The following is a 24,950-nucleotide window of genomic DNA, read 5'->3' as shown; positions in this document are numbered from 1 at the left end:
CTCACTTGATCGTGAAGACTCACCTTAAAGGGCAGCACCTGGCTGCCTGAGCACTGATTCTCAGAAACCAAAGCGTTTCGTATTAAAAGCATTTCTAACGCAATGGCAGCCCTGGGAAATCAGATGGGAAGAGAGGTTTCTGGATGCAAAACAAATAAGATTAAGATCTGCCAGTGGCCTGCCATGTAGGAAGGCCCAGCGCAGGCAGCGATTTTCTTGTGAAACATCTTGTGTGAAGGGTCCTTGAATCAGATGGTTCGCTGAGCTCCCGGTGGGTGGATGAAAATGGGTCCAGGCTCCAAACTGTCCCTGTTTCAACACACGACAGCTTGTAATCCACCCAGCTCGACTCTGGGGGCGTCAGCTCTGGAGCAAAAGGAAAAGCTGGGCAGCTTAAAAATACCCGCAAGGGAAAAGGAAAGCAGCGCGTTCTGTGTAAGTTAGTCCTGAAGGTTCCTTGCGTGGTTGGCGTGGAGACTTGGGATGAGTTTTTTCTTGGAGAACTTAGCAGAGAAGGAGGAAAATAGATATTTATCCTAGCTGGAGGTAGGATAGATATTTATCCCCGTGGGAAGATGGCCCTCTGGGCCAGCCAGTGGCAGGAGGGCGGGAGGAGGGGGCTGTGGGCGAGCCTGGCGGAAGCTGGTGCTCCTCGGAGCAGCTGGCTGGGCCCGTCACCCACGCAGAGACCATTCTGAAGTGCACCTTCCTCCCCTGGCCGCCCTGGGTCAGGCACGAAAAGGCGAAACGTGTCCACGCAAAATATGTGCGTACGTGCACACACACAAAACACCTCAGCCCCCACCTTAACTTGGTCACTAGACATGGTCCTCTTTAATTAATCAGAACTCAGTGGCAATTTTGGCTGTTTTATTTTAGCCTTTGGAAACTTGTTTCAAGAAAAAGACACCATGCCATACACATGAGATGCAATGATTGACATTGCAGTTTTCAAATGGAATCTTCCAGCAAACACTGAGGAGACTTTGGTAAATAGCTTCATCCTATGGTCTGTACCGCATTTCATAACATGTCTGACTATGATGTAATAGACACGAAACACACAAATGCATGTGGTTCCCTCACAGCCACACTGAGAAGCACAGGTCTGCTTTTGCCCCAGAACATTTTGGAAACTCCCATTTGGGGACACTCACCAAGAGGAAGCAGTGCAAAGCCCAGATCTGAGGCACATTGATTGGTTGCCTCCCGCATGCAGCCTGCTGGGATCGAGCCTACAACCTGGAATTTCGAACTCAAGACCCTTCAGTCCACGGGCTGACGCTTTATCTGCTGAGCCAAACTGGCCAGGGCTGGGCTCTTAGCTTTGAGTCTAGTTCTAAGGTACTTCAGACAAGGTGGCTACCCCCCCTCCCCCCACTGTCCCAGCTCTCCCTCCCAGGAGGACCACTCAGAAGACAATCTCACTGGGAAGTGGTGTGCCAGGCAGCTTGCTAACAAACCTGCCATCTCTCCGTGCGCTCACACCTCACATCGCCCCCTGCAGGCAGGGCTGGAAAACACTCGGGACAACTATGTTCTAGAAAGAATGCCACCTGAATTTTGTGGCCCATGTTAAGGCTGGGATGGACCAGCGGCAGATGTCAGGCGCCTCAGCCCAGGGACAGATCTAACCGGCCCCGAACCTCTTTGGTACAAGGAGCCGAAGCGCCTGTTCTGGCCCAGCACTGCCGGTGAATCAAGGTCTTTATCACGCGCTCCGGGTCTGCGGACCCGAAGAACTACCCCGTCCCCGCCAATCTGTAAAGGAGCATCCAACACTCCGACGCATAACTTCCTAGAGAGGAGCATTCCCGGGAAAATGAACGGGGGTGTTTTCTGCTTAAAAGGCAGAGCTTCCTCGGTGGGCACTGCATTGGATAGTCATCCCGGGGGGCCTTCCCCCCGAGGCCCAGTTCACAGTAAGTTCACCCCGTGCTTCAGCAGCTTCTGCTTGGCTTTGCCCGGGAGGCTGAAGGCGGAGTCCTGGGGGCTGGGGAAGCCGGAGCTCCGCGGGGCCGCCGCCAGCTGCTGGAAATAGGTTTCCTGGACGGGGTTGCAGCAGGCGTACACGGCCGTGGAGGCATTCCTAGGAGAGGAAGAGAGAAGGTAAGTCCGACGCTGCTGCAGCAGGTCTCAGACCACACAGACGGTCTGTGCCTGCCATAGAGGCCCCCCAAACTGGGAACGTGTGGAGAGAACATGTACTTTAGAGTCAGAGCCTGGCCCTGCCACTTTAAAAGAGTGTGCCCTGGGGCAAGTCACTGCTATTGCTTGTGCTCCAATGCCCCCATCTGTAAAATGAGGGAAAAATGCACGTTTCCAGATCGTCCCAAGGACTAAATGGGACTTATTCACACAGCAGGCACTCCCCTCCTCGGACCCTCCCACTTGCCTTGTGCTCTGCTACTGGATTCACAGAGAAGCATGTGGGGAGAAAGGAGAATTCACTTGGTTACATACTCAAACAACAATCATGATGAACAGATGTCTGTCTGCTGGCATGGAGGGAGGTGTTTAGGGCATGCGATGGGATGGAAAAGGAACTAGTGAGCAGTACATGAGTATGATCCTGTTTTCTAGAAGAAAGACTTAAAATAATCGACATAGAAATACTAATCTATATTTCATATTAAAAACAACAAAGCTTGGAGTAATATACACCAAACTAACAACTAAGGGCATCTCTGGGGTGCTGCTGGGTGAGGGGAAATGTTTGCTTCCTAGGCCTGGCAGGAGGCTGAGGACTAGAATGAGCACGATGATGTCACAGGTCAGAAGACCATCCCTCGCTTCAGCATCATTTGTGACAAGGAGACGGAGACCCTTCTCCCCAGAGCTGTCCTCACCGTTGTCCCCCAATGTCTAAAGCAGGTCTGAGCCCCAGGATGGGACCCCCAAAATACACGACACAGAAAACCATGCGAGTAGGTTATAGCAGCTACCAGGGCGAATAACAGAAGACCAGAACGGCAGTAACTGGAATGTTCCTCATGAATAAGGCTCCACCCGGGCCCCCGGGAAGGTGATTCCTGTGCAGGACTGTGAGGGGAAGGCTCACCTGAGGGTCATCTCGTACAGGGAGGGCAGCTGGGCAAAGTCGGAGTGCATCAGGCGGACGGCCTGCAGGAAGCGGCGGTCCTGGGGTGTGGCCGCCTGAGGCAGGTTCGCTTCCAGAAGAGGACACAGAGTTGTGAGTGGCGGACTCCTTCCCAGATCTCCCCAACCTGGGACTGTCGCCTCAGACACGCGTGCAGGTGCCAAGGGGGAGGGAAAAGGCCTGCAGGGAGCTGGGCCCTGACAGCTGCCACCAAGCAGCGGCGCAGGCACTGCCCCCGATGGTAAGCGACACCGGTTTGTGGCCATCACAATTTTAGCAGAAACTTATCACAGATACTTGAACATGTGTGTGCTTCCCTCAAACACGGGAGAAACAGCCAAAAAAGGACAAACGAGCAAGGAGGTGCTCATCAAGCAAATTCTAAATGCCGTGGAGTGGGGCTGCAAGTGAGGAAACAGCAGCCTAGTTGCACATCCGACAGCTCTGGCCAGAGCGGCGGCAGCCTCCATTCACTGGCCCCAGGTCTAACCTCCGCCCCGTCCAGGAGGTGCCCCGGCCACACCGCTGCGCACAGGGCCGGCTCCTTACCTGTCAGCACGTTCTGGACGCGGTCGTAATGCGTGAAGTTGTAGGTTCTGCTGGAGGAGGCAGCCTCGTCCCTGGGCAGCGTCTCCTTCAGGTGGACCTCCAGCCCGTTCAGGGACGCCAGGCTGCTGTGGAACTGCAGAGGAGCCCACGGGCCCGGCTGCAGTGAACCCGCAGGCCCCGCACCCAGCAAACGGTCACCCAAACAACACCGCGTGGCTACTGACTTAGAGAGGACTCTGACCAGCGTTTTTACCCATTTTTAGAGAAGTGCTAACTTCTGCCCTGATATTTTAATGCTGTTGTAAAATTATAGAAAAATAAAGGAGAGCAGAAAAATACATTTTACAAGGAAGGAAAAAGCAGAGAAAAATAGCCCATAGTCTCACCATCCAGAAATAGCCACTGTTGGCCCTCACACCTCTCCTTCCAGCTACGACTTTCCCACGGAGGCTGCACGTTTGCCCAGCACCAGCACCGCCGACCGGGCCCCCACCCTCCTGGGCTCTCAGCCAGGCCTGGGCTCCCCGGGCCTCCACTGTCTGCAAGGAGTCCCCCTCTGGGCAAATAGAACAGGATAGCCATGCGCTGTGCTGCACGGACTGGGACTTGTCAGTCTAATGGTTTTCTGTGCGCTGTTCAGAGGCACCCGGCTGAGGAGACTGGCCCAGCACTTGTATTAAAAAACCCTCCCTGCCCGGCTGGTGTGGCTCAGTGGTTGAGCATTGACCTATGAACCAGAGGTCACGGTTCGATTCCCAGTCGGGGCACATGCCTGGGTTGCAGGCTCAATCCCCAGTGTGGGGCGTGCAGGAGGCAGCCCATCAATGATTCTCATCATTGGTGTTTGTATCTCTCTTTCTCTCTCTGAAATCAATAAAAATACATTTACAAAAATCCTTTGTAAACTCTAAGGCGCCACCCTGAGAGAAGGCATTTTTATAGAGGCAAGAAAATGAAAATGATGATGATGTGCGCCTTATTTACTAGTAACCAAGTGCTTCCATATGTGCCGGGGCCTACAAACCATGGCCTGCGCCAAACCCAGCCCATTCTGTTTTTGTATAGCCCGAGAGCTAAGAATAGTTTTTATATTTTTACATGGTTAGGGGGAAAAAAAATCAAAATAATATCGTGACACATGAAAATTATTGAGGTTCCCACTTCCGTGTCTATAAATAAAGTATTCCTGGGACACAGCCACACCAGCTACATACTGTCTAAGGTTGAGAACCGTCACAGCAGAGTTCAGCGGTTGGCAAAGCGGGAAATATCTGCTGTGTGTTCCTTGGCATTAGAGTCTGCCAGCCCCTGGTACATGCTACACATACGCAGCCCTCACCGCAGCCCTGGCGACACGGAGCTGGGCCTGACTCCTGGCTCCTCCCGCTTCTGGTCCACAGCACAGCGCGGGGCTCAAGTGTGAGAGCGCCACAAGGTGCAGAACCAGCGATGCCGACACACATTCCCTCAGAAGGCCAGGTTCACGGGGAGGGTGCACGTCCGTATTTCACTCTGGCACCAAGCCCAGGCTCACCCCCTGCACGCAGGCAGCTCAGGGTCCCCTACAGTCATGAAGAACTGGTGTGATCCCTGCCTGTGCAGGTCAGTGAGAGGCCTTCGGGTTTTGAGCAGGAACTACCAGTAGCTCTGTGCTGCCCCCTGGTGGGAGTCTAGTCCCCCTGGTGGGAATTCAGTCTGTTCCCTCTGAACTAATCCATCTCTCCTGGCTGCTCCCCGCTCATCCCCGTCTACCCACCTCCCAGCCGCCCACCCTGGGCCAACATAAAGAGCTGGCAGTTGATCCGCTGAAAGACAAGATGGCAAAATGACACCAGGCTGCCTGCCAGTGAGTGACAGCACCAGGGAGGGGGTGCTCACTGTCACAGCGGAGCTGCAGCTTACCCTCCTGCAGGGCCTTGCTTTCCAGACAGCAGCGGGCGGAAAGCAGGTCTGGGGCAAAAAGGCAATAGAGGCCCTCTCCCAAAATGGTGAGGCAGGCAGCCTTCGGGGCTGGTCCTTCACCCCAGTCTCAGACCAGCAAGCTCATCAGTCACCACACCCTACTCTTCCGAAGAGAGGCGTCTTCTTCAGTAAGCTGTTCTCTCTTCCCGGGGCCTTCCCTACACCGCACCTGACTTTACATGCAAGCCCATGGCAGCAGCTGTCCGAACACATGGGTGGGCTGTGGCACACCAAGGGCGTGTCCACACAGCCAGAGCCACGGAGGGCGGGCACCTCCCCTTTTCTCACCTTCCCACCGACCACTCCACGGTCAGGTCAGTAGGGGACAGAGTGGATGGGATGGGGAGGAGAAACGAGCAAGATTCTGGGCCCGCTACTTGCATTAGGTCTTTATCTCAACGAGGCCTGTTTTCTTGCTGGTAAAATGGGAATTACAATGCCACAGGCTGGCTAAAGGATAGATGTCAAGTGGTTAGCACACACTGAGTCTACAGGATACATCTTACTTCCTTCTTCAAGTGCAGCCTGAAGTAGTTTTTCCTTTTCTTTTTGGGAGGAAGGTAAAAGAGCTATCATATCTACTTTATTGCATCCAAACACTGGACCTTCAAAATAATTTGTCTACAGCTGGAGACTAAGGACAGACCCTGAAAACCAAGCCTCGCAGGAAGAGGAGATGTATAGCCCGTGGTCCCTGTGCTGTCAGAGGAGGTGGCGGCGGCGCTGAGAGCTGCGGTGAACGCGGGTATGGAAGCAGAGGAGCCACATGGTGGCCGTGTCTGAGGGACGGGGAGCGACAGGCAGGTCTGCGGAGGAGCAGTCTCGCCGGGGGCTCTGAGCACGGAAGCTGCCATCCCTCTGCCTCTGCGCTGCAAGGTGGCTGGCTCCTTTATGGAGGGTCACAGCCCTGTGTGCTGACGAGACCAGCTGAGAATAATACAGATTGAAGAACAAACACAAGGCAAGCCCCAGGACACCATTCACCCTGCAGCAATTTCAACCTCCTGTTCCTACTGCTACCACCTCCCTGCCAATGACAGTAAGGCCGTTACTATAGCAACTGCATCTCCAGGGTAGGCCCCAGAGAAGGTACTGCTGGAAGTGGGGCAGGGGCTGGGACGGGTTAGTTAAGAGGAGCTTCTGGAGCCAGTTAAGCTTTGGGACGTCCCAGGCCCCCTAGGAAGGAGCCTCCAGCTCACTGTGGTACAGTGGGGGGTGGGGGGTGGGGGGTGGGGGCGCTAAGCAGGGAAGGGGAGCGTCTGAAGAAGTCCCAACACCGGCTGTGACCATGCAGGAGCAGGCTCCAGACGACTCAGATCCTAGAGCTGCCCAGGTTCAGAAGTGAGGCCAACAGTGGTGGCGATGGCACAGCAACGCCGTGTGCGCGTGACCACACTGTCTAAAACAGCAGGGCCTGTCACCACCTCGCACTGCTGACGAGGAGCCAGAGGCTCGGGGGGCAGAGGCCTGTCTGTGTGCCTGGTCCCACAGCCAGAATCAAGACTCCAACTTGGTCTTCTGTGTCCAAGACACCGGAAGAATCAGGAACATGCAAAACAAGCCGTGCCCTGGGCTTGCTCTCACTCACCCCCACAAGCCCCGGGAGGCAGGTATGCCCATGCCCACCGAATCAGCAAGGCCTTTCGCCGGGGCACGCAGCACGGAGCCCTGCCCCCTCCTGCTCGGCATCGGGGAGCACCCTCCCTGCCCGCGTTCCCAGGGGCTGGGGCAGGGCGGAGCACTCACCACCTCCTCGATGGCGGCGCCGTCTCCCAGCAGTGGCTCCTCGGCCAGCAGGGACAGCACCAGCCCTTTGACACTGTGAGTGTAGAGGTTCATGCGCACGAGTTCTCCCTGGCATGCTGGGGTCGCCCCGGGGTCAGTGCTGTCTGTGGAGGGGCTGTCGTCTGGAAGGTCTGCACAGCCCGAGTGGCATTCCAGGCCGGGGGCTGAGCGGCCCTCCTGAACCCCATGCACACACGGCTCCGTGCCTTCTCCCCCCTCCAGAAGCTTAGTTCCTCCCTGCCTTGAATCTGGGCGAGGCGACGACAATGGCCTGCTTGTACTTCTGGGGAGTGGGGCGGGGCTGCTGTCCCCTGAGAGGTCTTGGTGCTGCTCGAGGGCTCCATCCTGGGTGAGCGTGTCAGGAGCGGAGGGAGAGGGGAGGCCCGCGATGGCGGTGTCCCCAGGCAGGGCCTCCTTGGGTTCCCCGTGGCCGGAGTTGCTGACAGATCCCTTGGGACAAGGACCACCGCCATCTGGGACACACCCGTTGGAGAAGGCAGGAGAACCTGAGGCTGTTCCTGTTTCCCGAGCTTCTGGAATGTGGATTTCGGACAAGTCCAGCTCCTCGTTCCCCCTGGGCCGACCGGGTTCCCTCCCCGTCACTGGGGAGCGGCGGAAGCCAGGACTCTGGTCCCTGGCAGTGGCCTGCGGGTCTGCAGGCTGGGCGCTCTCCGGGCCACGGTCGGAGGGGTGTCCACTCTCCCCACTGCCGTTTGGCCACGCGGCGTCAGCGGGCCTGGGCTCAGGGGTGGCTGCCCACGGCCAGGCCACGGCCTCCTCGTGCCGGTCTTCTTTCAGGGCGGAGGGGCTGCAACCCTTCGGAGGATGCCGAGCAGAGCACCCCTGGAGTCCGGCTGGAGATGCAGGAGGGCTGGCGAACAGGGAAGATGTGAGGACACAGCGACAGCACAGGGCACGTGCCCTTCCCCGGGGAGACGAAAGCACTGCATCGGTGCCTGGGGCCTCAGAGCCTAAGAGGCCAAACCATTGGCGTAAAAATGAGGCGATGCCTGGCCCTCAGGCTTCACCAGTGATGCCAGGATCATCGACTGGAAACGGCAGGCCCCCCTGAGTCAGCCGCATTTGGGGTCTACTCTAAGTCACCCCACACCGGGCATTACACTAACACTGTTTCAGCTTTCACCAGGAGCCCAGAAAGTAGGTATTACTGGGTCCATTTTATAAAAACTAAGGCTCAGGTAGTGAATGCACTTGCCCGAGGTCATGTAGCAGATAAGCAACAGATTGGGGTCTTGAAACCCACACTCCTGTCACCATACCGGCTGCCTCTTCTCTCTCTGCTGAAGTCCCCGGAGCCCATTCCAGGGCAGAGCACGGAGAAGATGGAGTGAAGGACGGATGGGACGTCCTAGGACCTAGGGGCTTGCGCGCATAAACCCATGAGAGGGAGCCCCGAAAGCGTGGTTTAAGGGGAAACCCGGTGCTCCCCTACCTGGTCACAGGCTCCCCTGGGAACTCATGGAGACTGGCAGCTTCCTCTTCCGTCACGAAAACAGGCATGATGTGGACATTCGGGGGCAGGACGGCTCCTGGAATCACAAAGCAACATGGAAGGCCCCCCTGGACCACAGAAGAGAGGGGGAGTAACTGTCCTTGGGGTGACACATGTACCCCAGCATGCCGGGCCAGAGAGCAGAGCTGTGACACACTCCTCAGCCCAGACAGAAGCACAAAACTGCAGCCACGGTTTCTGTGGTCAGCAAGGAAGAGCCCACGGGGCACCTTTGCTCCCAGCTGTGGAGAAGGTGACACTGGTGGAAGAAAATTTAGTGGCTCTGAAGATATAAACTGGGGGAAAAGCAGTTCCAGCTGAAAATAGGAAAGTTCCCCAACTTATGCTTCAAAATAACACAAAACAACCCTCCCGGGCACGTGTCCAGTCCTGCACAGGTCCTCCTGGCACTGGCCATGCGCCTGGCCCTCTCCCAGTCAGGGTCCCCCGGAACCTGTCTGAGCCGTCTCGCTATAGTGAGTTAGGGAGGAACTGGAAAGGGGGATCTAAAGGGTGCGCCTACACAATGCAGTATACAGAAAACCTGTTATAGAACTTAACTTACTAACCAATGGTTAACGTTACTAACCGATGTCACCCAGTAAGTTTCATTTTTAAAGAAGATGCGCCTAAAATCATGAGCCTTATTTGCAGTTAGGATTCCCATGGCTAACGTTGTACTCGAAGCTCTGTTCCATCCATTTCCCTAATCTTCCGAGCAGATGAAATAGCACCTGGGACACGTTCACAGGACTGTACAGGGACAGGCAGCATAGAGGACCGCATCCTCAGCGCGCCTCACGACTTACCACACTCCCGCAGGGCATCCCCTCCTGTAGGTATTCTCTGCAAATAAACACACACCAGTTAGCGCTGGGTACCACTCCCCTCCTCGCTAACCATCGGGACTGCACTACGCCATCTGCTCATAAAGTAAGTTTGTCCCAGATGCTTGTCCCCAGCACGTGCCAGCTGCGAAGCAGATGGAAGGGAGGCTGTCCTCGCTGCCTGCTCACCACCATGGGGGCAGGTGAAACCCGCCTCCACCCACTCACATCAGGCTTTCTGTGCTGATTTCTCAGCGTCTCCCCTCTGGGGGTGAAAGTGGGGCTTTGTGTTTTCTTCTATACGTTCAGAGAACCCTTCTAGAATCCGGCCTCCTTTGCCATAGCCAGGCCCAGTGCTCACACACATTCCAGGATGACAGAAATGTGAAGGTCCTGCGACCTCGTGATAAACAGTTCACCAGGTAGACTGTTCTAACGACACCTCCACCAGCAGAGGGGAAGGAGCGGACGGGAGCCCTGCCATCGTTCTAAATGGCCACTGATTTAGTAAGGGCAAAGAGCTAGGCCTGCGGTACATGTAAACCTGTGACCTCCTGTTAGGACGAATCAAGTAAAATGAAAGAAGTGATCACCAATGTACAGTGCAACTGTGGGCAATTTGATTCTCAATGAGCATCCATGTGTGTTTTTTCTCATTATAAAAGCAATTAAGTAAATATGCAATGGAAGTATTTTAAGAGTATCTGATTTCCCAAGTCATCCTTTAGCATCTATGAAAATCCAACATCTTGCCCGGCCGGTGTGGCTCAGAGGTTGAGCGTCAACCGATGAACCAGGAGGTCACGGTTCAATTCCCGGTCAGGGCACATGCCTGGTTGCGAGCTCGATCCTCAGTGGGGGCATGCAGGAGGCAGCCAATCAGTGATTCTCTCTCATCATTGATGTTTCTATCTCTCCCTCTCTGAACTCAGTAAAAATGTATTTAAAAAAATTCATCTCTTTGACATAAAGTCCAGCGTTGAGGGAAGTCAAGTTCTCATAGTTGCACTTGGATTGAAGAAAAACCAACTCTCCAAGCCCACCACGCGGAAAGCAAGCTTTTCTGCCAGCCTTGCTGGGGAAGTCACTCGTGAGGAAATGACACTGACAGGCCTGGGGTCCTGACAAGATGAAGGGAGGTGACCGCCCCCATAGCGCCCATCCATCCCGAGCGGACCAGTCTCCCAGGGTTGCCTGGTGTGGAAGCTTCCAGCCAGATGGTGGCTGAGCCCTACCTGGTCCCGAGGTGCAGCTCGATGAAGCAGGACCTTGGCCGTGAGGGAGGGTGGGAGCTGGGTGCTCACAATCCTAGGAGGTCAGACACAGGAACAAGGACAGTGTGAGAAGAAATACACTGCAGGACTGTGGACTGAAAAGACCCCTCACCCCCCATGTTGGCCCGGTTCCTGGGGACACAGCTGGTGAAAGTGTCAACTGGTAAAGCCCTCTGGAGGGCACTCTGGCGATTTCCATTAAAATTTCAAATGTCCCAACCCTGTGACTGGCTTGAACCAAGAAATATGCAGAAGAATGTTCATTACAGAGAAAAAAAGGTAAAATCGTCTTAAGAAAAAAGGGGTAAACAATTTAAATTTCCATCAAAAAGAGAACAGTTAAATTAATCACTTAACTGTTCATGAATTGTTAAATTAATATTTAAATTAACCATTAAATGTGCAGCTACTATGAGGTAGACCAATATGGACGGAGAAAATCTCACGGCTGAGAGAGAGAAGCCGCCAGGACTGGGAACACAGCCTTGAAGACCCGAGTCCCCAGGGGCTGCAGAGTTACTCCAGCCACACATCCCTCGGCCGCCAGAAAGCCCTGGGCACAGCGCCCCAGCCCTGCCTGCCCTGGGCTGTAAGGGCGAGCCCTCCACGAGGAGAGAGGCCCTGGAAGGTGCGTGGAGGGCCTCTTAGGCACTCGGGCTCGTGGAGAGGCCCTCCACGTGCGTGAAGAGTACAGAGATCTCAGAGCCCAGCAAGAGACGGTCAGCCAAGAGGCTGCAGGAGTCGGAGGAGAAGCAGCACTACCACCGCTTTGCAGAGCGGAGCTGCAGCCGCAGGAGGATGCCGCAGGCCCACACCCCGAACATGCCGCTGCTGGTGACCTTGGGGGCTTTGCACTCCCATCACCTAGACCAGAGGTTCTCAACCTGTGGGTTGAGACCCCTTTGGGGGTCCAACGACCCTTTCACAGGGGTCGTCTAAGACCATCAGAAAACACATATATAATTACATATTGTTTTTGTGACTAATCACTATGCTTTAATTATGCTCAATTTGTAACAATGAAATTGGGGGTCACCACAACATGAGGAACTGTATTAAGGGGTTGTGGCATTAGAAAGGTTGAGAACCACTGACCTAGACTGACAACTAGAAACGCATGCCCCGTCCTGAGAATTATATGATCTCTTTAAAATGCCTTTGCTCATGGATGCATGGAACAGTCTGACAGCTGTCAGAGGGGAGGGGGGACTGGATGAAAGAAGATGAAGGGATTAGCCAAAAAACATACAAACATATCACATAGACACAGACAACAGTGTAGTGATAGCCTGAGGGGGAGGGGGTGGGGTAGGTGAAGATGGGCAAAGGGGGGGAAATGGGGACGGAAAGGGACTTTGCGTGGGGCGATGGGCGCACGATGCAGCGTGCAGATGGTTTTATCGAGTTGTGCACTTGCAACCTGTATGGTTTTGTGAACTGATGTCACCCCAATAAATTCAATAAATAAACAAATGCCTGGCTTTTCTATTCCTGACTGTTTTCTGGACACAACAGTTTCCAACGTCCCAGCTTTGCTCAGTCAGGAACGTAGCCTCAATCAAACCTGAACTACCTGCTATTTGCCAAACCAGCCCACTTGGAACTGGCCCGAGGAGTTCCCGCCTACGGCCTGGGGCGGCATGATCTGGCTGCAGGGGACTGGGAGGGGGAGAGGCTCCGGCGGTACTCACAGGCCTTTGTAGAGGATGCAGCCGGCTAGCATGTGAGGGCAGCGCTGGCAGGTCTGCAGGATGAGGGCCGCCTTCAGCAAGAGCAGGGGCTCCACCTGTGCAGGCAAGAAGCATGCCCACAGGTTAGCAAGCTTCCAGTCCGGGAAGGAAAGGGAAGGGGACTGCAGATTGTGGGCAGGCCCTAACCCAAAGCCTGGAAAAAGGAGACCGTGTCACCTGGTGAAGTCCGAGTCTTCTCTATACTCAGAACTCCCCACACCTCTAAATGCCAAGTTCTTGGAGGGCACAGTGAATAGGGCATGTGGCGGTTCCCAGGGGACACACAGACTGACCAGGAGACCCTGACTATCCGTGCTGAGACCAGCAGGCAGCAGGCAGGAGGCCGGCAGGTCTCAAATGCAAGTCATGGTGCCAGGTGATGCCCACCCCGCCGCACCCCCAGCCTCCCTCTGAAGCATGTGCCCCCTGGGACCAGCTGACTGGATGCCTGAGGGGGCCCAGGCCTCTCTTCCATGACATGAAGTGAAAACATCATGGCTTTCACTCGGGATACGCCTCAGTTCCACCTTCCTTGTAAGAAGTCAGTTGCTGAAAGTCCCTAAAAACACTGTACAGTAAGGATGTGATGTTCACCAAGATCAAGGCCACAGAGCTACAGACAGCCAGGCGGCCAGGCCAGCCACATGAGCAGCCTACGTGTCACTGAATGCCAGTGGCGGACGGGGTGGCTCAGAGGCGAAACACTTCTCAGCCACTCCCCCCCAGATATGGCGACCTTGTCTGTACAGTGTTAGCACTGGGCACTTCGAATGGTGAGAATAATTATATCATGTTAATATCAAGGGAGATTCAGATGACTTAGTTCAACATTTCTGGGACATGAGCAAAATAATAGTACTACCGTTACTAAGTATTTACTTTGTGTCATTTAGGTATTGTCTTGTTTCATCATCAAAACAGTTCTGGGAGGCAGGTATTATGACCCCATTTTATGGATAAGAAGAGTGAGGTTCCGAGAGGCGCCTTGACTTGTCCAGGCTCACATAGCTGGTGAGCAGCAGCATGGAACTTAGTGTAGGTCTTAACCACCGCGACTGAGAAATGACACATCCGTCACCTCTCTCCATATACAGTTCATTTCAAGGGGGAGAGACAAAGGTGTCAAGCTCGATTCCCATACGTGAAAGGAGAAGGGGGAGGCGAATTACTTTAGTCCAGTCCAAGTTCCAGAGGGAAGTGAAGATCTTATGCAGATCACTGGTGTTTTTCAGAATTTGTTCAATGAAGGTGTCCCACTCGGCGCTCAGTTCCTCCTGAGAACAATTCTGAAACAGAAACAGCCTGAGCGCAGGAGCTGAGCTTCTGAGAGACACCTCTTCGGTAAGGATCCCAACTACCACAACCTGACTCCTCACACGGACACCGGCAGAGGGAGGGGGAACTTCCTACCCTGAACCTCCCCACCACACTCAGGGCCCTGCCCTTCCCACCTACCCAGGGGGAGGAGATGGAGGTAAACCCTTGGAATGACTGTGACCTACGCCACTGGGGAACAGAGGCATCTGAGAGGGGCTCCAGGAGTCCCCGACCTGGTGGCTGGACACAGTGTGTCTGTGTAGAGTGGAACAGAACCTAGTGTGCTAGTAAGTGCTGTGTTCGGCAATTCTGGTTTTGCACAAGAGATGCCACATCCAGGCTCAATACCTTGTAAGCCAGAGAAACAGGTCCATTGTAGAAGTTAAAGAACCCAATGAGCTGGTGCAGAAACTGCTGGCAGCTGATATCCGGGAGCTCCACAGCACAGCCCAGCACCTTTGACGAGTGAAACGGACACAGGCATTTTCCTGGATTGAGTCCAAGCCCTGAATCCCTGCATCCAGGGCTCGCTCGCCACAGCCAGACCCCATAGCCCATTGAAACGGACCTACTGCCCAGCCCACACCCTCCACTCCAGCCAAGCTGGTCTCCGCAGAGAACAAGGTCTAGTACACGTCGCCCAACCTGAAATGCCCTCCTTCCTGTTCATTGGCCCAGCGCCCTCCCATCCCTTCAGTGCCCCTCACAGATGCTAGCACCTCCATGCAGCTTGCCCTGACCACCCAGCCAACGCTGACCTCTTTTCGGACCCGGCGCAGTGGTAGGCCTGTTATTTGGACACTGAACGTCTAATATGGGTTCACTGCAAATGCTGGGCTGAAACTGTTTCCCGAAGAGCCCTGGCACCTCCCGAGCTGGACCAAGGGCTCTGAGAACAGAAACTGACTAAATCCCCACGCATCTCAGAGCTCCCGGATGCGGGGTGCAGCGTCGTTCCCCGAAGATAAGCACTGGCTCTGCTGGACAGCATCTCGCCATATGTTCAAAGAGCCTGAAAGATGCTCATGTCCTTTGACTCAGCAATTCTACCTCTAGGAACCTTTCCTCAGGGAGTCACCAGACACGTGAACAAAGGAGCAAACCAACCCTGCAGGCGGGAAATTTACAAACTCCCTCTAGATGTACGCTCTTCGAGGCAAGGACCTTTGTTTTCCTCCTGATGTAACCCAGGAGTTACAGCCTCACTGATGTGACCCAACCGCACGGATGAAGAGCCTGCTGCTTCCCCAGCTGAGCTGTGGATCGGATGCGATTCCGATCACAACCCCACCAGCTTTGCTTTAGAAAATGACAAACTGATTCTGCTACAGAAACACAAAGGACCTGAAATGTGCAAAGCTAACCTGCAAAAGAAAAAGGCAGGGCGACTTACCCTACCTGATTTTAAGAGAGTGTGCTGCCCCTCTAAGATCTTCAGAGGGACCAATGGAAGGACAGGCAGCCCAGAGACACAGCCTCGCTTAAGTGGCCCCTGACCTTTGACAGAGGAGCCGAACAGGGAAGGGTCCAATAGGAAAGGGGAGTTGTGCGGCAATGGTGCTGGAACCAAAGGGCCCTTGACCTCTACTTCACATCCAAACACAAGCATTAATCCAAGATGGATTACTGGCTCAAATTTAAAAGCGAACACTAGAAACTTCCCCCAAATTGAGAACATCTTCTCCACTGAGGTAGGCAATGGTTTTAGACAGGATACAGAAAGCAATAACCGTAAGACTGATAAATTCGACTTCATTGAAATGAAAACCATCTGCTCATCAGAAGACATCATTAGGAAGATCAATAGGAGTACTGCAAAGTGAGAGAAAATACCTTTAAAATATGTATCAGACAAAAGAACTTGTATCCAGGATATATATAAAAAAACCCCTACAACTCAATTTAAAAAAAACACAACCAATTTACAAAATGGACAAAAGCTTTGGGTAGACACTTCGCAAAGGAAGATATACAAATGGCCTCAAGCCCATGAAAAAGCCTTAATACCATTAGTCATTAGGGAAATGCAAATGGAACTACAATGAGCTGCCACGGCACATCCAGCTGAATGGCTAAAATTAAACATCTGCCAACATCGGTGTGGACGAGGATGTAACATAACCAGAATTCTCACACATCGTTGGAGGGAATGTAAAATGGCACAGTCACTTTGGGGAAAGGGCTGGTGGTTTCTTATAAAATTAACACACACCTACCCCAGGACCCAGCAATTCCACACGGAGATATTTACTCACGAGAAATGAAAACTTATATCCATGAAAAGACTCATATAGGAATGTTCCTAGGAGCCTTATTCTTACGTGCCCCAAACTGGGCACAGTTCATGTGTCTGGGAAAAGGAGGCTGAGCCCTGGCCAGTGTGGCTCAGTTGGTTGAGCATCGCGCCGTGTACTGAGAGGTCGCCGTTCAATTTCAGGTCAGGGCACATGCCTGGGTTGTGGGCTCTATGTTTCTCTATCTCTCCTTCTCCCTTCCCCTTTCTTTAAAATCAAATAAAAAAATTTTTTTTAAATAAAGGAGAATGAATAAGCAGACTGTGATGTCTTCAGACAACGGAATGAGGTTCAGCAATGAAAGGGAAGGCACTGCCCATACACGCAACATAGATGAATCCCACAAACGTAAGCATGACAGAGCCTGCAGAGAGGATGTTATATGTATTATTTCACTCCTATGATGAACTCTCCAAACATTTCTGACATATCATGGCTGGTTCCTCCTCTCCTTTGAAAGACTGAAACCAACCTATAGAAATTCTTTCTATTCTGTGATGCAAATTGAGTTTTTAATCCCCATCTTTACTTCTTTATACTTCCATACTTCCTGGATAAATGACCCAGAAACTCGAAAACATTGATGCATGTATATCAGGTTTCAAAGAACCGTTAAGAAGAAGAAAAAAAAGAACAGCCATTTCTTTACATACAGTAGTACCGTATACGCTCAAGCGCCCTTTCCCCACGCCTACACTTATCTCAAAGTATTTCTGAGCAGAAGGGGTGTTCAAATGTAAGGAAGGATATTCATCTTTGTTGGTATTATTTCCAGCATTTCATTATGAATTTTTTCTGACATACCAAACAGTCGAAAGAGTTCTATAGTAAATATTCATACAGTTGACGCTCGAACAACACAGGCTTTCCAAACCTCACCGTCACGATACTTATCACCCAGACCATGACTCGTGGTAGAGGCCCTGGTTCTGCCCGTGAAACTCACCCAAAGGTAATCTCCATCGACCTTGATGGCGAACTTCAGTTTCCGCAGCCGAATGAGAGTGGGAGGAGTGCCCGAGATGTCAGAGATACAGCGGACCACCCCGGCAATCTGGCCACAGAGCAGCTCCCGTTGGTCAAGCAGGGTCTATGGGAAAGCAGCAAATGCCAGACAGGAAGTTGAAATTGCTGGGCTCTTGTGTCATTCCTTAGAGCAGACATGGTCTGCAAGCCAGAGCCAGTCGGCGGCCTATTTTTATGTGGCCTGTGAACTAAGAATTTCTTTAAGGGTTGTCAGAACAACAACAAAGAATATGTGATGAGGACCATCTGTGGCTTCTTACAAAGCCTAAAATATTTAGCTGTTTTCGGACAAAGTCTGTGGACTCCCGCCTGAACACCCACAGTAAACACATAAGATGATTCCACAGAAATGCATTTTTCTCCCTAGGATTATACCCTAGAATTTACCCCCAGCATGGGTAGAAGCATGAGCCTTTCATCCCTATTCAAATCCCCTGTAGAGTGGCCAGAGCAGCCTGGATTAATCCCAATTATCCAAGTCACAGGGTAGTCACATGAGCAAATTTACAGACCCCCCTAAGGCAGTGGTTCTCAACCTTCCTAATGCCGCGACCCTTTAATACAGTTCCTCATGTTGTGGTGTCCCCCAACCATAAAATTATTTTCGTTGCTTCTTCATAACTGTAATGTTGCTACTGTTATGAATCGTAATGTAAATATCTGATATGAAGGATGTATTTAGGCGATCCCTGTGAAAGGGTCGTTCGACCCCCAAAGGGGTCGCGACCCACAGGTTGAGAACCGCTGCCCTAATGGATCTTAGCATTAACTCACCTGCGGGGCAGCCAGACATTATGTGATGAACAGAAAATGTACACACCACCTATGAAAAATTCTTGCCTAAAAGAAATGAACTTGAACCTCATCAAGGCCCTAGATCTTACCACTGGTTTAAAGGAAACCCGGTGGATAGAAGACGTTAAATGACACCACCAGGAGGGAGTCATCAGCAAGCCCAGAGCGTGGGACAGGCTCCCATTCTATTGCACAAATGGCCTGGTTTCTTCGTAACAATGCATAGAGGGGGAAAGGGGAGGGGTGGGTGAGGAGGGCTACAGTAAAAGGGACTTAACACACAACATAACCCAAAGGAACAGCGAACCTTGATTGGGTCCTGATCAGGAAAAAGAGTGAGAAAGGGGGAAGGAAGGAGAGAAGAAGGGAAACTAGGTCTAGGCAACATCTAAGTAATAAGGCAAAATTTGAATATCGGCACTACCTGACGATATTAAGGAGTTATTGTTACTAATTATTATAACTGTTGTTAGGTGTGATTTTAAATAAGAAAAGTCCTTTTCAGTTAGAGAGGTTACTTGATCCTGATAACACAATATCTAGGATTTGCTTCAAAATACTCCAAGAATAAAAGGGCAGAGATTTTAGGTTGGGTCATATAAAATTGGCCAAGTGTTGATAACTGTTAAAGCTGGTGACAGGCATGTAAGGGTTCATGATACTTTTGTATATGTTTGAGTAAAAGTTTTTGGTTTTTTTTTAACGAGCCGATCAAAAATTGGGAGCAGTGGGGCAGAGAGAAGATCGTGATGGTAAGAGCCAGATAAGATGGAGGCACTGAGCTGGGAGTTTAAAGACCAGAACAAGAACTACTACAACCAAGTCTAAGAGTAGAAGCGCCCAGTGCCTGGATTATCCATAGAAAACTGTCCCAATGTAAACCCTATACTTTTGAAAAGTCACCACATTGAGGCATAAGTTCTGTTCCGTGGATGGATCCCCACAAAACCATGGCAGGCCGGGTGGCTCACCTGAGAAGGATAGAAGTAACAAATGCCAGCTCTTGTTGGGTCGCCTTCTTCCTTTACCTTGGAACCATCGTAGAGGAAGAAGTAATTCCACCTGGCAAGAGAACAGAGCAGAGCTGTTGCCTTTCATCCGGGATCAGCCGAAGGCACGGCTCCCTGTTTCCCAGCCCGAGAGCTCGTTACAGCTCATGACTCGGTATTTGCAAAGCCTCTATGGCCCGGGAGGAAGAAGAACCCAGTGGCGACAAGTAGATAAAACCATTTCTTAAGTGCAGTTGAGTCGAACTAAAAATAGGCCTCTATGCAGCAGTCAAACCATCTGAGAAAGACAGGAAAGACGAGGGCCCACAGTGACGCCTCATACTGGAGACATCGAACTGGACTATGTACTCACATGGTTTGGTAAACTGTCTTTCAAGGCCCTGGCAGCCAAGTAAGTCAGAGCGTCTCAGAAGCACTCCGCACAACTGCTGCGCACAACGATCTCCGAAACAGCCCTTCTAAATGAATCCATAAATTCCTAGAATTCATTTAACAAACATTACTGAGGGCCTAAGTGTGCGCTGGGGCCCGGCGATAGGAGGGAGAAAATAAACCATGTTTCAATGCAGGGAAAACGGGGGCCTTTTAAAGGTCACAGAGACGCACCGGGCCCCTCTCTGCCTACAAAACCTGACGAGGATGAACTCAAACACGACCCCTCATCAAACTGCGGGTGCCCAGAGGAATCCCTCTTCTCAATTTCCATTAACCCTTTGTTCTTCCCTAGTCTTATGGTCTGCTCTGCCATATAATTGTAATAGCCTCTTTAGGATCTCAAGGCAAACTCTACAAAGGCTTCCTGAGTTTTACTTGCAAACCTCTGCAAGCACACAGATCTGGTGAGAGCCTAAGGAGGAGGAGCTGTGATGCTGTCACCTGTGCTCTCCCCACCGGGCCCCCTCCCTCTCACCCTCTCTGGCTCCCAGCTGGTCTTTCTGATGACCAGCACAAACCCAGTTTCTAGTCCCGCCCGCCTTCCTGACTTCCAGATGTGCTACTGGCTTCAGGGCAGGTCCCGATCAGAAAGCCCCCAAGTGTTTCAGACTCAACTCAGAAACCCCACTGCTGGGCCCGTCTGCCCTGGCCTATGTCCTTGGGGTAAAAGCACCCCCTGCTTCCAAGTGCACATAAGAGAACCTGGGGGTGATTTTGAACTGCGCCATCTGTTTGACTTCCCCACATATATCATCAGGCACTAACCCTGCTCAGTCTATTTAAACCAGGCCTTTGGCTTTCATCTCCTCCATTCGTGTTTGCTGAGCCAAATTATGAGAGAGGCTTAACCCATTTGGGGATGCCAAGGGACCGGAGCTGCAGGCAGACATTGTGCAATACCCGGCAACAGCCACACTGAAGACTGGCCAAGCCCTTCTCATGGTGTCATTCTGCAGTGCAACCATTTCTTAGCTTTCAAAAGCGAGGGCTCCAACGCCCACATTATTTTCAAAGCCCGATGCATGATCGGCCACGATTATCTCCTGTACCATCTACCAGCCGCGCCCGACTCGTTGGAACACTGCACGAAGCTGGCAAAGTCACAGCACACCAGCTTTGGTGAGAAACGGCTCACATGTTTGACTCAGCTGCTCTGAAGAAAATGGCTTTTTTCCCCTTAATAAAATCAAGACAGTCTGGCTGGGGTTCAGTTCACCCAAAATACCCGCCCGGCAGCCTGGCAGGAACTTAAACCACAGCAGGCCTTGCTACTCACCAGGAGGCTGACTTCCTCTCTGTTGAGGTGGCCATTTACTTTCAGGTCGCGCTCATGCTCTTTATTTGGATTTTCTCCTCCAGTTGTGGCTTCTTCCTCCCCAGCAGTGACCGCTCCTCTGTGTCCCCGATCCGGTGAGTCCAGATGTGGGAGGTCTTAAGTGTTTTCAGTCACAACTGTCACTTGCTTTGTTTTCATTCAACAGGAAGGTGCCACTTCCCTCTTGGCAAGCCCTTCAGTTCCATGGGTGCCTCCGAGAACCCTGGGAGAGAAGATAATGAAGCCAGAGAATTCTACCAGAAAAGCCAGCTCCGCTAATCTGGTCCCGTGAGCATCAGCTCTCTGCAGAATGGCCCCTTCAGAGACCTCGCCAGGAAAGCGCAATAGGGGAGGTGCATGCTGACGGATGGCGTTCTGGGTGATTCCTAGCTTGTGTGCTTCAAAGCCATTCTGAAGACACTTTTAAACTTTTTGAAGCTTCCCGTTCAAACATCAGTGCCTTAGCCCTAAAATAAACACAAGGAATAGATTATCTCTGAAACCCACAAAAGAGCATGTGACCCAGCGTGGTTAAGCAAATGGTAGACTTCAAAAGAGCTTTCTAGAAAGTTGAAAACAGTTTCAAAGAAAAGAGAGAGAGAGAGGGTAGCAGGACTTCAAACCCTTCAGTTTCTTGAGCAGTGACGTCTCAGGGAAGAGAAAGTTAAATAACTTGGGTGAGGAAGCTCTGGCGTCAAGGGGAGTGTACAGATAAGGCAGTTGCTGTAGTAATAATGGGACTCAAATGAAGGAATTGTCACCGTGACAGCTCAGAAGTAACCCGAACATGCAGAAGTCCAGAGCTGGGCAAGTTTCCAAAAGACGCAGTGAGAATTTAACAAGTGGCTTTCAAACTTGGTCAACTTGGACTATCAGAGGACTGGAGGGTCTGAACGGGCGGACCCTGGCATCATTTACTCTAATCCTTATCTCTTGCACAGTGGGTCAGCGGGCAGGAAAAATCACCTCCACTGGCCCTAACCGGGTAGCTCATTTGGTTACAACGTCACCCCGATACACCAAGGTTTTGGATTCAGTCTCCAGTCAGGGCACATACAAGAGGCAACCAATGAATGCATGAGTGGGTGGAGCAACCGGTCGATGTTTCTTTCTCTCTCTCTCCCTTTCTCTCTCTCTCTCTCTCTCAAAACCAATCAATCAATAAAAAACTACCTGGACTGTCTTTGCTTATTCCTTCCAGAGATAGGGAGTTCACACTGTTAAATGGATCCTTCCACGAAGCTAACCTGGCCTCCCAGGAGCCTCTACACACTGGTCCGCGTAACACCCTGCAGGAAAATTAAACGAGGCCTAACCCCTCCACAAGACAGCCCTTGGTCCATCAAAACTGTATCTCCAAGATGAATGTCCTCAGGGACATGGTTTCAAATGCTCCCTCGCCACCTGTCATCCTTCTGGGAGCGCAGTGGAGTGTTTTAAAGCTCCTCTGATAGAGAGAAGTCCCTTGAGAGGACCCCCCCTCCCCATGGTCTGTACAATCTGTCTTAACTCAGCTCTCAGTATCTTGGGCTGGGCCTGCACAGGTTCCTGCTCATGGCTTCTCTGAAGCGTATCTGGATGCCTGGGGCGAGGCAACTAAGCGCTCGGAACCAAGAACAGCGGCCTGAGACCCCCTTATCGCTTGTTCCCAGGGGACTGGGCCCTCCACTGCCAAGGCCCCCTCTCCTATCTCTGAAAGGTCCAGAAGAGGCCGGAAGTGGCCCCGGGGTGGGGCAGGGGTTGGAATGTGCCCACAGAAGGCTCAGGCAGGAAGTCCAGAGTCGCCCGCTATGACCCGAAGGTGGTGGTGGTGGTGATGGTGTAGGAAGCGGCCTCGGCAGGTCAGCGGGGCAGGAGAGAAGGGCCAGGGAGCGATCGGTTACCGTCCAGGGCCCGGGGAGTGTCTGGCCTCGGTGCCAGGGGGCTGGGAACTGGCTGGCACGGGCACGGGGGCAACCTGGGCCGGGCCAGCGCGCAGGGAGGCCGCGATGAGGCGCTCCTGGCCGCGGCCCCTCCCCTCGGCGCCCCCGCGCTGCCCACCCGCCAGAAGGGCCGGGCAGCCCGAAGATCGGGGCTCGGGGCTCGGGGCTCGGGATCCGGAGTGCGGGCGGCCGCGGGGCGCCAGCGAACCCCCCGACCTCCCCGCCCCCCGTACCTATGCGCGCGGCAGAAAGGCCCCAGGATCACGCGCCGCCAGCACCTCCCGCCCCCTACAGGTCCCCGCGGCGCCGGCGCGCGAAGATGACGTAGCCCGGGAGCGCCGCGCGCCCGTGACGTCAGAGGCCCATGGCGGCGGCGGCGCTGGAGCCCTGGCGGGCCGCGGCTCCGCGGAGAAGGCGCTCAGCGGCTCGGCGTCCGCGGACGAGGCCGGCGGCGGCGGCCGGAGACCCGGAGCCGGATCCCGAGGTGGATGACGGAGTCGTGCTTCGTCGCGTCCGGGAGGCCAGGTGCGTGGCGGGTCTGAACCTTCGCGCCGAGCCGCAGTCTCGCCAGGTGTCAGTGGGAGTAAGTGCAGCCCTTGAGGAGGCCGTTTGTGAGGGTTTAGCGGAGGCCAAGAGCTCCTCCCGGGCCGGAGCGCAGTGAGCGCTGGGATGGCAGTCACCGCGGGTCACCCTGGGCAGCTGGGTCACGTCTGTGCCTCCGTCTGCTCATCTGGGAGGTGGGCGTGAAGAGTTAGTTACCGCTAGAGCGGCGGTTCGCAACCTGTGGGTCGCGACCCCTTTGGGGTCGAACTTTCCTTTCACAGGGGTCGCCTAAGACCATCGGAAAACACATGTATAATGACATATTGTTTTTGTGATTCATCACCATGCTTTAATTATGTTCAATTTGTAACAATGAAAATACATCCTGCATATCAGATATTTACATGACGATTCATAACAGTAGCAAAATGACAGTGATGAAGTAGCCACGAAAATGATTTTATGGTTGGGGGTCACCACAACATGAGGAACTGCATTAAAGGGTCGCGGCGTTAGGGAGGTTGAGAACCACTGTTCTAGAGGCTTGTTTTGAGGGTTCGGTGGGTTAGTAAATGGAGTGTTTGTGGTGTCACTGTTACGCTGATGGTGGTTATTGTTGGCTATTGTTGGTTATTGTTGGTTATTGTTGGCTATTGTTGGTTATTGTTGGCTATTGGTGGCTATTGATGGCTATTGGTGGTTATTGTTGGCTATTGTTGGTGTTGCTAATGCCGGGGAAGCAACACGAACACAGGATTGTGATTTTCATGATGATCATCATCAGGTAATTGAGCTGCTTTGTGCCCGGCACTCGGTTAAGCATTTTATCAATTTGAACATCTCAGCCACCGGGATCCTGGGGGCAGCTGGTCTTACGGAGACATAGGTAATGCCTGGAACCAAATTGCAACCCCAGGGCTTTGCGACTCCAAACCCTGTGCCTCAGAGCGCCCCACTGTTGTGGTTCCCCCATTCCCCACCCCACGCCTCGCTCGCTACCTCAGGTAGCACTTAGCATAGTGCCCAATAGAGGAAACACCCCGTAAACATCGCCTGCTTCTGTTCTTTTGTATTTTTGCCTTTTTCGTTTGTGGTCCTTTACGGGCTCAGTAAATAACAGCTTTCGTTAGCATTGCCTTCGATAACAGCTGCAGGATCATCACAACTGAAAGAAATTAGACTCATTTCAGCTGCTCCCCTCCCCCAGATTTAGGGTCAGGAGGCGGTGGTGACTCAGGTTCCCACTAAAGAGAAAGAAGTGGGCTGAGCAGCTATGGAGCCTGAGAGAGAAAGCCGCAGTGCCCGGGCCGGTGGCTGGGTGGGTGGGAGGGTCATCGTACAGCAAAACGGCTGCGGGTTCAATTCCCTGCCAGGCTCCTAGCTAGGTTGCAGATTGGGTCTACGGGAGGCAGCTGGTCACTGTTTCTCTCCTCTCAAAAAAAAAAAATCAATAAAAAGTAAATCCTCAGGTAAGGGTTTTGTTTACAAAGCAGCAGTGACTGTTTCTAGGATCTGAGGAAGCGGATGGAATGAGTGTGCCTAGGGGTTTGGAG

The 24,950-nt window shown here is 52.8% G+C and overlaps 3 protein-coding genes across 10 annotated transcripts in view; 2 read left to right on the top strand and 1 right to left on the bottom strand.

Annotated features, from left to right (window-relative positions):
* ASPHD2 (aspartate beta-hydroxylase domain containing 2) overlaps positions 1-21,226 on the top strand; it is a 38,752-nt gene extending 17,526 nt beyond the window's left edge. The window contains exons 4-5 of the transcript XR_004974808.1: positions 16,596-16,699; positions 21,099-21,226. The gene's annotated coding sequence lies outside the window, so the exon portion shown is untranslated. The remainder of the gene's footprint in view (positions 1-16,595; positions 16,700-21,098) is intronic.
* On the bottom strand, positions 807-23,203 carry HPS4 (HPS4 biogenesis of lysosomal organelles complex 3 subunit 2). 6 transcript variants are annotated; one of them, XM_036353488.1, is made up of 14 exons: positions 23,088-23,203; positions 20,894-21,155; positions 19,144-19,234; positions 17,298-17,441; positions 14,406-14,513; positions 13,910-14,026; positions 12,702-12,796; positions 10,972-11,044; positions 9,719-9,755; positions 8,850-8,946; positions 7,358-8,267; positions 3,650-3,782; positions 3,062-3,170; positions 807-2,089 (listed from the first exon to the last, which is right to left on the bottom strand). In XM_036353488.1, the coding sequence occupies exons 2-14, from the start codon at positions 20,926-20,928 to the stop codon at positions 1,918-1,920; spliced, it is 2,121 nt and encodes a 706-aa protein (XP_036209381.1). In that variant the 5' UTR covers positions 20,929-21,155; positions 23,088-23,203; the 3' UTR covers positions 807-1,917. The 6 variants fall into 6 exon arrangements, with proteins under 6 accessions (XP_036209381.1, XP_036209382.1, XP_036209384.1 ...); XM_036353489.1 differs by lacking the exon at positions 23,088-23,203 and adding an exon at positions 2,396-2,409 and having other exon boundaries at positions 20,894-21,103; XM_036353491.1 differs by lacking the exon at positions 23,088-23,203 and adding an exon at positions 2,396-2,406 and having other exon boundaries at positions 20,894-21,103.
* Positions 23,188-24,950, top strand: part of SRRD (SRR1 domain containing) — a 12,496-nt gene continuing 10,733 nt past the window's right edge. For all 3 annotated transcript variants that reach the window (XR_004974806.1, XR_004974807.1, XM_036353504.1), the window contains exon 1: positions 23,188-23,379. Coding sequence is in view for 1 of the 3 variants with exons in the window: in XM_036353504.1 (XP_036209397.1) it covers positions 23,219-23,379 (161 nt within the window). In the remaining 2 variants the exon portion in view is untranslated. The remainder of the gene's footprint in view (positions 23,380-24,950) is intronic.

The sequence above is a fragment of the Myotis myotis genome, unplaced genomic scaffold (genome assembly GCF_014108235.1).
Source record: "Myotis myotis isolate mMyoMyo1 unplaced genomic scaffold, mMyoMyo1.p scaffold_m19_p_20, whole genome shotgun sequence".
NCBI lineage: Eukaryota > Metazoa > Chordata > Mammalia > Chiroptera > Vespertilionidae > Myotis > Myotis myotis.
The sequence above is the reverse complement of the archived record's forward strand: the minus strand, read 5'-3'. Positions and strand labels throughout refer to the sequence as shown.

Coding starts and splice junctions, on each gene's coding strand:
- HPS4 (XM_036353488.1), bottom strand. CDS start 20,928: ATGGCCACCTCAACAGAGAGGAAGTCAGCCTCCTG. Junction 11,045..12,701: donor TGCATCCTCTACAAAGGCCT/GTGAGTACCGCC, acceptor CTGACCTCCTAG/GATTGTGAGCACCCAGCTCC. Junction 8,947..9,718: donor GGATGCCCTGCGGGAGTGTG/GTAAGTCGTGAG, acceptor TTGTGATTCCAG/GAGCCGTCCTGCCCCCGAAT.